Source organism: Rhinopithecus bieti, unplaced genomic scaffold, assembly GCF_001698545.2.
Source record: "Rhinopithecus bieti isolate Rb0 unplaced genomic scaffold, ASM169854v2 scaffold_9978, whole genome shotgun sequence".
NCBI lineage: Eukaryota > Metazoa > Chordata > Mammalia > Primates > Cercopithecidae > Rhinopithecus > Rhinopithecus bieti.
The window spans coordinates 19,061-33,011 of record NW_016806220.1 but is presented as its reverse complement, the minus strand read 5'-3'; the positions used below and the strand labels follow the sequence as shown (position 1 = coordinate 33,011).

General features: G+C 38.7%; 1 protein-coding gene across 1 annotated transcript in view; it reads left to right on the top strand.

Moving 5' to 3' along the window:
• Nucleotides 1–13,732, top strand: part of MED13 (mediator complex subunit 13) — a 124,862-nt gene extending 111,130 nt beyond the window's left edge. The window contains 7 exon segments of the mRNA XM_017875238.1: nucleotides 580–722; nucleotides 1,208–1,366; nucleotides 1,476–1,661; nucleotides 3,928–4,076; nucleotides 6,418–6,591; nucleotides 11,329–11,429; nucleotides 11,739–13,732. Of these exon segments, the coding sequence (XP_017730727.1) occupies nucleotides 580–722; nucleotides 1,208–1,366; nucleotides 1,476–1,661; nucleotides 3,928–4,076; nucleotides 6,418–6,591; nucleotides 11,329–11,429; nucleotides 11,739–11,871 (1,045 nt within the window). The 3' untranslated portion in view covers nucleotides 11,872–13,732.
• The last annotated feature ends 219 nt before the right edge of the window (nucleotides 13,733–13,951 follow it).

Here is a 13,951-nt window from a genome sequence, read left to right as displayed (position 1 = left end):
AAAAAAAAAAAAAAAAAAAAATCCCTGGTGGAGAGCAGTATTTCTGATGAATTGAGGTGTTTTAGACAAATTTTTTAAAAAAATTTATATATTGTAATGTGAAATAGAAAAACATGCCAAACCTATGATTTTATGAATATTCTCGCTTAGGACTTGTGTAAAGGTGTGAAGCACTAAAATAAAGGGAATCTGTTTTTCACAAATTTGAGCTCTCTTAAAATGTCGGGCTGAGCGTGGTGGCTCACACCTATAATCCCAGCACTTTGCGGGGCCAAGGCGTGCAGATCACGAGGTCGGGAGATTGAGACCATCCTGGCTAACATGGTGAAACCCTATCTCTACTAAAAATACAAAAAATTAGCCGGGTGTGGTGACACGCAGCTGTAGTTGCAGCTACTCAGGAGGCTGAGGCAGGAGAATCACTTAAACCCAGGAAGGTGGAGGTTGCAGGTAGCCAAGATTGCGCCACTGCACTCCATCCAGCCTGGGCAACAGAGTGAGATTCCATCTCAAAACAACAACAACAAAAAAAATCATAAAATTTAGAAATATTTATGACACTCTTTATTCATACAATAGGGCTCGTCGGAAAAAAAGTTCTGCTAGAAAATTTGGTCTACAGAAACTTTGGGAGTGGTGCTTAGGACTTGTACAAATGAGTTCATTACCATGGAGAGTTGTAATTGGTCGTCTAGGAAGGATTGGTCATGGAGAATTGAAAGGTAAAGTTGTGCTTTTATTAGTATTTATATTTCTGTTTTATGTTAATTCACACACTGTTCTGACCACATCTAGGTATATATGTTGAATACAATGCAAAGGTTATCAAATAAGGAAACACATATGTCTAGGCCACAAATGGCTTAATTCAAATTTTAAAAAGACATTTTACTCTTTTTTTAACTTTAATAGCAGTCTTATTACTGCTGTTCTTACTTGTTTTCTGTTTTTTCCACTTTCTGATTGTTATTTAACTCATCCTCTGTTGAGCAGATACTAATTGAATTTGATATACCTAATATTAGGGGGATAAAGGATGTTGAGTAGCATCAGCAGTAAGTTTGGCTTGATGATGACTCCAGTTTGAGGAATACACTAATTTAAAAGCCATTAACTATTTTTATGTTTTAACTTTAACTTGGTTCTACAGGATATTAATAATGCTGTTACTGTGATTTTTTTTTTTTTAAACTGTCGATACCCACAGATTGGAGCTGTTTGCTGAGTCGTCGAAACTTGCAGTCTCTAAGTAAAAGGCTCAAAGACATGTGTAGAATGTGTGGTATATCTGCTGCAGACTCCCCTAGCATTCTCAGTGCTTGCTTGGTGGCAATGGAGCCCCAAGGCTCTTTTGTTATTATGCCAGGTTAGCTATCTTTAGTTTATATCAGATTTAATTCTTTATGCAGTTTTTAAGTATTACATAACATTTATTCTTCATTTATTAAAAGAAAAAAATGTCTTTCATTTTTCAGATTCGGTGTCAACTGGTTCTGTATTTGGAAGAAGCACGACTCTAAACATGCAGACATCTCAGCTAAATACCCCACAGGACACATCATGTACTCATATACTTGTGTTTCCTACTTCTGCTTCTGTGCAAGTAGCTTCAGCTACTTATACCACTGAAAATTTGGATTTAGCTTTCAATCCCAACAATGGTAGGTAATTTGTTCCATTTTGGTAGTCTGAAGAATACCTCCCAAAATAAATTCATGTCCAATACCTGAAACGTGAATGTTACCTTATTTTACCAAAAAATGACTTTGCAGATGTGATAAGTTAAGGATCTTGAGATGGAGAGATCATCCTCAATTATGCAGTTGGGCCCTTAATGCAATAACATGTATTATAAGCAGGAGGCAGAAGCAGGTTTGACTACATAGAAGAGAAGAAAGCCATGTGATGGAAACAGCAGGAAGCAAAGTCAAAGGGAGAAGATGCTATGTTGCTGACTTTGAAGATGGTGAAAGAGCCCATGAACCAAAGAATACAGTTCTAGACTCTGGAAAAGACAAGGAAACAGATTATCCCCTTCAGCCTTCCCAACATCCTGATTTCACTCCAACGAAACTGATTTCAGACTTCCGGCCTCCAGAACTGTAAGAAAATAAATGTGTGTTGTTTTTAAGCCAACAGTTTGTGGTAACTTGTTAAAGCAGCAACAGGAAACTTAATACAATCATTCTTTTACCTTGTTGATACCAGAACTGGTGCTGTGAATTATCCCATAAATCTTTACTTTTAAAAAGCTTTTTGAGACAGAGTCTCACTCACTCTGTCTCCCAGGCTGGAGTGCAGTGGTACAATCTCAGCCCACTGCAACCTCCACCTCCTGGGTTCAAGCGATGCTCGTGCCTCAGTCTCTGGAGTAGCTGGGATTACAGGCGCATGCCACCATACCTGGCTAATTTTTGTATTTTTGGTAAAGATGGGGTTTCACCATGTTGGCCGGGCTGGTCTCAAACTCCTGACCTGAAATGATCCACCCACCTTGGCCTCCCAAAGTGCTGGGATTACAGGTGTGAGCCACCATGCCCAGCCATCTTTACTTATTTTAAAAGGCAATAGTTGGTCACAAAATATTTGTATAGGTTTACCCTTGTGCTTTTGAGGTACCTGTACATGAACTCATTTTATGTATCTCTTCTGTTGATTTGCCAAAATAATATAATTTATATAAACTGCCAAAGTAGGGACGTAGCTTTTCCAGGTGAATTTATAGTTTACATTTTAGTGGAAGAGAAAATAAATAATATTTTATTGTTATTCTGAGATACCTTAAAAAATCTCACATCTCTAAAGTCATATATATGGCTATTATGCTCTCTTGTTTTAGTGTGTTATATAATAACTCGAGTATTTTACTTAATAAAGAACATGATATTATTCGTAAATACAGTAATCCTCCTTGTCTTTGGTTTTCCTTTACATGGTTTCAATTACCCATGGGTACAGTACAATAAGATACTTTGAAAGAGAGAGTGAGAGAGACCACATTCACATCTCTTTTATTGTAGTATGTTGCTATAATTATTCTAATATTCTTGTTGTTAATCTCTTACTGTACCTAATTTATAATTGAAACTCCATCATAGGTGTGTATGTAAAGGAAAAACCAGTATATAGGATTTGGTACTATCCTTGGTTTCAGAAATCTATGTGGGTATGGGGGTGGGTCTTGGGACATATCCGCCATGGATAAGGGGGACTACTGCAGTCCCACTTTAAACACATTTTCATTTCCTTTGTACTATGTTTGCTTTGTATTAGTTTCCTGTTGCTGCTCTAACAAAGTACTACACATTTAGTGGCTTAAAACAACACCCATTTATTTTATCTTACAGTTCTGGAAGTCAGAAGTCCAAAATCAGTCTCGATGGGCCAAAGTCAAAATGTCAGCAGGATTGATTACTTTCTGGAGGCCCTAAGGGAAAATGTTTCCTTGCCTTTGTCAGTTTCTACAGGCCACCTGCATTCCTTGGCTCATGGTCCCTTCCTCTGTCCTGGATGCCAGCAGTATAGTGTCATCACATCTCCTTCACTGACTCTAACCCTACTGCCTCCCTCTTATTAGGACCCCTGTGATTACATTGGACCCACCCGGATAATCCAGAATAATCTCCCCATCTCAAGATCCTTAGCTTGATCACATCTACAAAGTCTTTTATGGTAACATATTCTTAGATTCCTGGGATTAGGATGTGGACATCTTTGGGGGGCCATTATTCAGACTACCACATGCTTGTTTATGCATAATTATTTGTATGTTTTTTAGCACAACATTTGGCACATGGTAGACACTCAGTAAATGTTGGTTAAATTAACCCATTTTGGTTAAAATTTCATTTATTTTGACCCTTTCCTGTGAATGACCGTAGGATATGGAAAATGGAGTTTTAAATTTCTTTTCTTTCTCCTGTTTAGATGGAGCAGATGGAATGGGTATCTTTGATTTGTTAGACACAGGAGATGATCTTGACCCTGATATCATTAATATCCTTCCTGCTTCTCCAACTGGTTCTCCTGTACATTCTCCAGGATCTCATTACCCCCATGGAGGTGATGTGGGCAAGGTAACTGTGTTGTAAATTTTAGTTTTTCTGGGCTGGACGCAGTGACTCACGCCTGAAATCCCAGCACTTTGGGAGGCCAAGGCAGGTGGATCATGAGGTCAGGAGTCTGAGACCAGCCTGGCCAATATGGTGAAACCCCGTCTCTACTGAAAATGTGAAAAATAGCCCGGTGTGGTGGCTCGCACCTGTAGTCACAGCTAGTCGGGAGGCTGAGGCAGGAGACTCACTTGAACCTGGGAGGCGGAGGTTGCAGTGAGCCAAGATCAAGCCACCGTACTCCAGCCTGGGCGCCAAAAGAGGGTGACCAAAAAAAAAAAAAAGTGTAGTTTTCTAAATACCATTCCTTAACTTAGTAATGGATTAATATATGAAATGCAATACTATTTTTCCTTGGAAACTAGCAGGAGTTGAGGTTAATTAACAGTACATTCATGCATTTCTACATCGTAGACATCAGTACTTTGAATTGCACATTTTTAAGAGAATCTCTAAGGCTCTGCTTTCCCTGAATCCGTATTTCTAGACCATTTGGCATTACTCCTTTTTTTGTAGTTTTTGTGGCAGTTCACCATAGTTTTTTACTCAGATATAGGATCATAGTATCTTTCAGAATCACTATATATAACTCTTAAGAGCAGCCATTCATATCAGGGCTGTGACAAGGAATATAATAAAATATTATTTTCTCATAAGACTAGATAAAACACTGACCATCTACTTCCCCTTTTATCTTTAGCAATTATGGAAGCAAGCTGTCCTGACCTTGTATTTGAAGTAAAAACTAATTGGGCGGCCGGGCGCGGTGGCTCAAGCCTGTAATCCCAGCACTTTGGGAGGCCGAGACGGGCGGATCATGAGGTCAGGAGATCGAGACCATCCTGGCTAACATGGTGAAACCCCGTCTCTACTAAAAAAATACAAAAAAAACTAGCCGGGCGAGGTGGTGGGCGCCTGTAGTCCCAGCTACTCGGGAGGCTGAGGCAGGAGAATGGCGTAAACCCGGGAGGCGGAGCTTGCAGTGAGCTGAGATCCGGCCACTGCACTCCAGCCCGGGTGACAGAGCGAGACTCCATCTCAAAAAAAAAAAAAAAAAAACTAATTGGGCTTCAGCGAATAACACCTATTTGAAATTATATATACTAGGCTGGGGGCAGTGGATCACGCCTGCAATCCCAGCACTTTGGGAGGCTGAGGTAGGCGGATCATGACATCAGGAGATCAAGACCATCCTGACTAACACAGTAAAACCCCGTCTCTACTAAAAATACAAAAATTAGCTGGTCGTGGTGGTGGGCGCCTGTAGTCCCAGCTACTGGGGAGGCTGAGGCAGGAGAATGGCGTCAGCCCGGGAGGCAGAGCTTGCAGTGAGCCGAGATTGCACCACTGCACTCCAGCCTAGGCGACAGAGCGAGACTCCATCTCAAAGAAAAGAAATTATATATACTGCTGATTTGATTATTGTAGTATGCATAGGTTTAAAATTTACCCTTTTAAAGTAGGGAAGGATCTTTTTCCAATCTTATTTGCATTCCTTCCTCCTTTTGTAACTGCAAAGAAATTAGATAAGAAATACATACAACAAAAGCACCAGTAATCCCACCACCTTAATAAAACCATTTTTACTTTTAAGCAAATTATCATCCTTCCACATATGTTTATATTGCAATTTTCAATAAGTATAATCAGCTTTTTAATGTTGCATTTTTGTTATGCCGTAATTTGTGTCCTTCCCAAAATATTGGACATGTAAGGTTTTTTTCTATTATAGATAATCATGTAATGAACATTTTCATGCATATTATTTTTCTTTTGTCTGTTTCCTTAAATACCAAGAAATACATTAATCCAAAGGATATGAATGTGACTTAGTAGTTGTCCCTTCATGTTGCCATAATAATTTTCACAACACTATTAACTGCATTTTATAGATAGTGCTAGATTAACAAAGCTAAATTGAATCCACCTTTTGAATTGGGGTGTGGTTTTCAGGGCTTAAAGGAATATTAGCAAGTAACTTAAAGATGTCATTGAAAATTTTGTATGTTTTACTCATCTGTGAAGGTTTACACACTTTCCTTTGAGCTTGGCATAATAATACAGACTTGTTAAACAGCTGGCATATTCATTTAATGCAATTCTTAAAATATGTTCTATTAATGCTTTTACTTATAATACTCCTAAGTACGTAGAAACTGGTTTTTTTCAATATCCTTCAGTATTTTGTTAAATTGATGTCATAAGATAATGAGACTGATTGCTATAAGCCATTCTGTGTTTGTATCTGGTACTTAGCTATATTTGAGTGAACTAATAATATACTTCTAATTTTGTCTTTTTTAAGGGTCAGAGTACTGATCGGCTACTTTCAACAGAACCTCATGAGGAAGTACCTAATATTCTTCAGCAACCATTGGCCCTTGGTTACTTTGTATCAACTGCCAAAGCAGGTCCATTACCTGACTGGTTCTGGTCAGCATGTCCTCAAGCACAATATCAGTGTCCCCTTTTTCTTAAGGTATTGCCATTTCTGTCCCAGTTCCTAAATAATTCTAATTGACAGCCTAAGTCCTGAGAAATCTGGAAGTGGCTTTTTTAAGTCTTATAGCTTGTCTAAGTTCTTAAATGAATTGCCATGTGTGACTCTTTAAACAAGATCACGAAGGCGTAGTGGCTCACGCCTATAATCCCAGCACTTCAGGAGGCCGAGGCAGGCAGATTACCTGAGGTCAGGAGTTTGAGACTAGCCTGGCCAACATGGCGAAACCTCGTCCCTACTAAAAATACAAAAATTAGCCAGGTGTGGTGGCGGGTGCCTGTAGTCCCAGCTATTCAGCAGGCTAAGGCAGGAGAATCGCTTGAACCTGGGAGGCAGAGGTTGCAGTGAGCTGAGATCGTACCACTTCATTCCAGCCTGGGCCACACACTGTGAGACTCTGTCTCAAAAAAAAGAAAAAAAACTAGTTTTAAATTTATATTTTAGAACTTTATTCTTAAGTCAAACCCCTAGGATCCTTGTTGTTAGTGTAGATTGAGTATCCCTTATTCGAAATGCTTAGGACCAGAAGTGTTTCCACTTTTGGATTTTTTCAGACTGGGGATGCTCAGTCTGTTTCGACTGCACATACGTAAATTTAGAGCTGAGAGAAACTTTATGTTACCTCTAGTCTAACCTTCTCATTTTATAGGTGAGCATATTTAAGTTCAGAAAAACTCACCTGTTTAAAGTCATAATTGGTAATAGACTCAAGACTGAAACCTGGGTCTTTTAATGATTATTATGTTATTCTTTGAACTACATCATACTGTACTGCTGTTATGCTACATTATTTTGGGGAATAAAAGATTTATAATCTTAGGCTGGGCGTGGTGGCTCATGCCTGTAATCCCAGCACTTTGGGAGGCTGAGGCAGGTGGATCACGAGGTCAGCAGTTTAAGACCAGCCTGGCCAACATGGTGAGACCCTGTTTCTACTAAAATGACAAAAAATTAGCCAGGCGTGGTGGCATGTGCCTGTAGTCCCAGCTACTTGGGAGGCTGAGGCAGGAGAATCACTTGAATCTGGGAGGTAGAGGTTGCAGTGAGCCGAGATCATGCCACTGCACTCCAGCCTGGGTGACAGAGCAAGACTCCGTCTCAAAAAAAAAAAGAAAAGATTTATAATCTTTGTAATACTTGATTTTTAGTTTCATTTACTACTTTAAAAAGTTTTTCTAGCTGTGTATAGATTACTGTGTTAAAACTGAGTGGTTTTTAAATACAGTAATGAGACTCTCAGATTCATAGTGATTTATTACAACAAACTCAGGCTGGGCACAGTGATTCACACCTATAGTCCGAGCACTTTGGGTGGTCGAGGCAGGAGAATCGCTTGAGGCCAGGAGTTCATGATCAGCCTGGACAACATAGTGAAAGTTTGTCTCTCTAAAAAATTTTTAATATTAGACAAGGTGGCACGTGCCTGTAGTCCTAGTAACATGAGAAGCTGAGGCAGGAGGGAGGATTGCATGAGCACAGGAAGTTGACACGGGAGGTTGAGGCTGTAGTGAGCCATGATCGTGCCACTGTACTCCAGCTGTGTGACAGGAGACCCTCTCTCAAAAAAACAAAACCAAATTTGTTAGTAAGCAATGTAATGTGAAGTGGAGATAAGTCACAAAATGAGATATAAAAGCCCTATGCAGAATTTATTACTGCTGCTGGTATTATTGTTCCAGAATAACAAATTTAGATGTGACTCACTTATTCTTATGTAAACCCACCAGAAGTTGACTGTTTTTAATCACCAAATCATGCTAATTTAAATACTTGCTGCCGGGCCCGGTGGCTCACACCTGTAAACCCAGCACTTTGGGAGGCTGAGGCAGGCAGATCACCTGAGGTCGGGAGTTCGAGACCAGCCTGACCAATGTGGAGAAACCTTGTTTCTACTAAAAATACAAAATTAGCTGGGAGTGGCGGTGCATGCCTATAATCCCAGCTACTCTGGAGGCTGAGGCAGGAGAATCGCTTGAACTCAGGAGGCGGAGGTTGCAGTGAGCCAAGATCACGCCATTACACTCCAGCCTGGGCAACAAGAGCTAAACTCCGTCTCAGAAAAGATAAATAAAAATAAATAAATACTTGCTAATTGGGCCAGGTGCAATGGCTCACGCCTATAATCCCAGCACTTCAGGCGGCTGAGGCGGGGAGCTCACCTGAGGTCACGAGTTTGAGACCAACCTGGCCAACATGATGAAACCTGCCTCTACTAAAAATACAAAAAAAGTAGCCAGGCATGGTGGCAGGTGCCTGTAATCCCAGCCACTAGGGAGGCTGAGGCAGGAGAATCGCTTGAATCCGGGAGGTGGAGGTTGCAGTGAGCTGTCACACCACTGCACTCCAGCCTGGGTGACAGAGCGAGACTCTGTCTCAGTCAGTCAATACATACATGTATACATACACACATGCTAAGTTATTTTTACCTGTTGGAGTAGAAGTTGGATTGTATGTATGCTTTGGTTTCTTAGGGATGTATTTTAGTGGGTACTAGACCAATAGGTTTCTTCCTGTTGCCATTAAATCTTGATATCTTTGGATCACATCCATTGACTCAATGACATTTGAGATTAAACAGTGGACTTCTGTACCACATTTATAAAGAATACAACAGCTGATGATCTGAATTGATTATTTATGAGATAATATATTTAAAGGGTGTCAAGTAATAGCTTTGTCATATGACATTTCTTCCTCTTCCAGTAGATGTGCCTATAAAGGCACATCCAGTAGATGTGTCTATAAAGATCTCATTACAAGAACATATTCTCGGCCGGGCGCGGTGGCTCACGCCTGTAATCCCAGCACTTTGGGAGGCCAGGGCAGGCAGATTACAAGGTCAGGAGATGGAGGCCATCCTGGCGAACACTGAAACCCCCGGATTAGCCGGGATCGGTGGCGGGCGCCTGTAGTCCCAGTTCCTCGGGAGGCTGAGGCAGGAGAATGGCGTGAACCCGGGGGGCGGAGCTTCCAGTGAGCTGAGATCGCACCACTGCACTCCAGCCTGGGCAACAGAGCGAGACTCCATCTCAATAAAAAATAAATAAATAAAAAATAAATAAATAACATATTCTCAAGGGATTTTCTATATACTAGTAGTCTGTGGTGTCTCCACAAAACAAAGGGTTCTTTGTGGTCCTTTGGGAGGGTGCTACACATGCTATCTGTCCTCTTTTCTAGTCATAATACATGTATGCACATAAAGTCTCTGAAAAACAGAGGTAAATAAGATAGTTTACCTAGCATTTCCCAAACTTACTAATACACAAGGAAAGGATTATTTAACACCTGTTAATAGTTTATTACCTTAGTGTTTCAGGGGATGTGTTTCAGGAAACACAACTTTACAAAAAGTCCAAGGGACTATCTAGAGCTTTTCCTACTCAGTATTTATTTGCAGAAAGGATAGTGTAAGGTGGGCATTCACTCTTAGATACATTGTAACAAGATTAGGACTTATGGTTATGAACTACCATCTAAAGCATAATTTACTATAAGTTTCATTCACTTTTTTTTTCCATATATCTCAGTTTTATACTGTAGGCAGTAAAGCCACCTGGTTTGTTTCTCTTTGCTTGGAAATATAGCGGGTTGTTAGCTAGATTCCTTTTTATCATAGGAATAGAGTACTGGTACTAATTACATTTTAAAAATTTGTAGTGATTTGCAGTGTGAGACTTGCTTATAACTCGATAAATCAAGAGTTTGTAGACAGTTCAAACATAGATATCTTTGGTTATATTCCTAAATATACTGCACAAGTTTCTACATATATTGCAGTTGCAGATGAGAGAGCACCTAAATATAAAATAGTACCTTTTACAGTATACAGAATGAGATCTATGAAGAGTTACTGCAGTGAACATCATCATTGTTTTGTCATAGCTTTTTAATACTATATTGACTTACATATATTGACTTATAAACAAAATGAATGACTCATTTAATTGGAGTGTGGAGTAGCTCATTCCTTTCTGCCACTATTCATTGCCGTATCTAAATGAGTGTGCCAGTTTTTACTAATCGTCTGTTACGAAATTGAGTGGGCAAAGCAGGCATCTGTGCACCGTATTACTTAGGGTGTTCTCAGTTCAACCCAAGATAGCTTTGTTTAAGGTTTATTGTGCTGTAACCAAACTATTTGCTTATGCTTACGCCTGTTACTTTTTTCAGTGCTAGACTTAGGTATGTCTGCGTAGTCATAAAGGGTGTCGTATACCTTAAGAACAGACTACTCAGGTTTACTCAATTTAGTGCCTCCTTAAACATTTACGTTGCACATCTAGGCAAATTAGACTTAGCAGATAATTAGAAATTCTTTTTCTAAGGATTATTGTATGGTCTCAAAAACAATAAAGGTAAAGAAAAGAAAATAGATTCAAAATAAGTTTTGCACCTAAAAATCACTTCTGGCTAGGTGCAATGGCTCATGCATGTAATCCCAGCACTTTGGGAGGCCAAGGCAGGAGAATTGTTTGAGACCAGGAGTTCAAGACCAGCCTGGTCAACAGAACAAGAACCTGCCCCTACTTAAAAAAAAAAAAAAGGTCTATAATGAATTAAAGAAAACAAGCATTTTTATAGTGGCTTTCATTCATAACATAGGACTAAAATGTATTTAATCATTTTAGAAGATACACTGGGAGAATAAGGTAAAACTAGTTAGCAGATTATTTTCTGTTTGGCTGACTGACTGATTACCTGTTACCTTCTTAGGCCTCTTTGCACCTCCACGTGCCTTCAGTGCAATCTGACGAGCTGCTTCACAGTAAACACTCCCACCCACTTGACTCAAATCAGACTTCAGATGTCCTCAGGTACAAGTCTTTTACCCTTAACAATTTGTCACTGCAACTTTAAGAGAATATAATGTTGATTCTTATATATTTTTCTCATTTTTGGCAAGAATTCACAGTTGTATACCACTGGATCTCTAAGCACTGCTATTCTAACATGAGTAATCTACTTTTGAGGATAATTTTTATGGAAATTGCTTTCCCCCCAGGGACTCTCTGTTACACTCTTTTTTAAGGTGACTTTGAGTCTTAAATGCCATAATTGAAAACTGCTTCCAAAATTTAGATTGGAAATAAATACATGACTTATGCAGTTTATTTACTTTTCAGGTTTGTTTTGGAACAGTACAATGCACTCTCCTGGCTAACCTGTGACCCTGCAATCCAGGACAGACGCTCATGTCTCCCAATTCATTTTGTGGTGCTGAATCAGTTATATAACTTTATTATGAATATGCTGTGATCTTCATTTGATGGAACTGTGCAAGAAAAGAACACGGAAAAATGGATATTTCGCTGCAGGATTAAGTTACAATTATCTTCTCAGTGAAAGTTATTTGTGATGGGGTCTAATTCTTATTACTTCAACAAATATTGTTTTGACTTGGGGGGAGGGGCTATAACCCTGCTATTTTTCATTGACTCTACTGAACTCTTTAGGATGATGACTGATCATACAAAACGTATTATAACATTTTCGTAGCAAAATTAACCTTTTTTTTCCAGTCACAGTATTTGTGAAAAGTAATGAGCCATAGTACCCAGTCATGTTAAATGAATATTAAAAGCATGGAGAGGAAACATGAGGAACAATGAATTTCAACATATGGCTTCAGAACATGAAGATGTTCTTGTATTGGATTATAGTATCTAGTATTCAAAAATGCCTGCATCTCTTCTCTTATTTATTGTAAGTTTTTAAATGTATAAATTGTCTTATATTTCTTAACCTCTTTTATAAAAATTTTCCTAGAAGGTTTATACTGCCTTCTTGCTTTAAAGCAATTGGTCTAAAATATATGTAATCGTCTTAATTAAAAAGTTGCAGTAGGGTTGCTTTTAGAGTATTATTTTTTTGTAAGGGGGTGGGTGGGACAGTAAATTTGTATTGTCTCGATGTACAGTTTAACGGGGATAGAGGGGGAATAATGTCCATACCATTGTGTGTGGAGGATTTACAGCTAAGCTGTAGTTGCAGAGTACATGTACAGTAATGAAGTTCACTGTGTTTATAAATTGAAAAGGTACCAGGTCTTACAGCATTTTATATATCACATCTTTACAGAATAACATGATGGCAATATACAAGTGGTATTGTTAGGTGGTTTAACTTAGAATAAAATGAGAATTCTTCAGTTATATTTTGTACTATGGTTTAGGGCTATGACTAATATTTCAGGCCATTTCCAGTGCAAGAAACTTAGTTTTACAAGAAAAACCATTTGCTACTGAATGCTTAAACTAATTTTGGTGTTTAATGTTACATGCTTAAATTTTTTTCAGTTTTAACAGTGGCACATTTAGGCATGGGAATATTATTATGAAATTTATTTTCAGGATCTGCTATAAGGTTGAAATTTAGCCCAGCTCTAGGCATTTTACAAATTATTTTACAAGCAGTCACTCTTGATTGTTTGACTTTTTTTTTAAATTAAAGATTGGGAATGTATGTGAGAGTATGCATATGTATGGGTGTGTGTGTGTGTGTGTGCGCGCAATCAAACTGTGGTGTAAATAGATTCTCAGTGAATTCTGGTATTCAGACTCTATTCCACTAGTGAAAGAACCATTTTCTAAACTTCCCTTGCCTTTTTTATTTATTTAATTTTCTTGGTTTGGAGATGTCAGTCCCAAACACCAGAGTCTGTACTTTTCTATAACACAGCTCAGATTAAGGTAGGGCATATGCCAAGGAGGTTCTCACCTCCCTAAAGAAGGGACTTGAATTTTAGGGACTTTAATTCACCCCTCTTTCAATACAACTTTCCCCCTTCTTGTTTGCACATGCCAAGATAACTGCTTTTATGCAGGGTGTACCCCCTTGAAAAATCCTTTCTACAGTGCTGCTCACAAAAGAGCCCAAGTTCGCCTCCTACCTGCATTGCTGACTTGAATTCACAGTCGCCGAGTCTACCTATCTTTCTTGGAAGCAGTCTAGCAAAATTTCTATTTGTACATTCACTAATTATCTACAAGGACAAAATCAGTTGTATTTGCAAAACTCTACTTCAGTAGGTTTTTTTTGGTTTTTTGGTTTTTTTTTTTTTACTGAAACTTGTTTTGTGAATACTCTGCTTAGAATTAAATATCACTTTCTTATGAACGATATAACTTCTTCAGATTGTGTATATGAAAACATTAGCAAGTCTTGTTTTTTCTATGAAGCAAACAATTGATGACAAAGGTTTTCAATCATTTCTTCAAAACTATAATGCAATTCCAATGGTCAGCATATTTTGATATTAAATTTAAAGATCACCTCTCTGCATTTGTTTTTAAATTATGCTAACACACCACACGTTATTTTGGTATGTTTTGTTCTG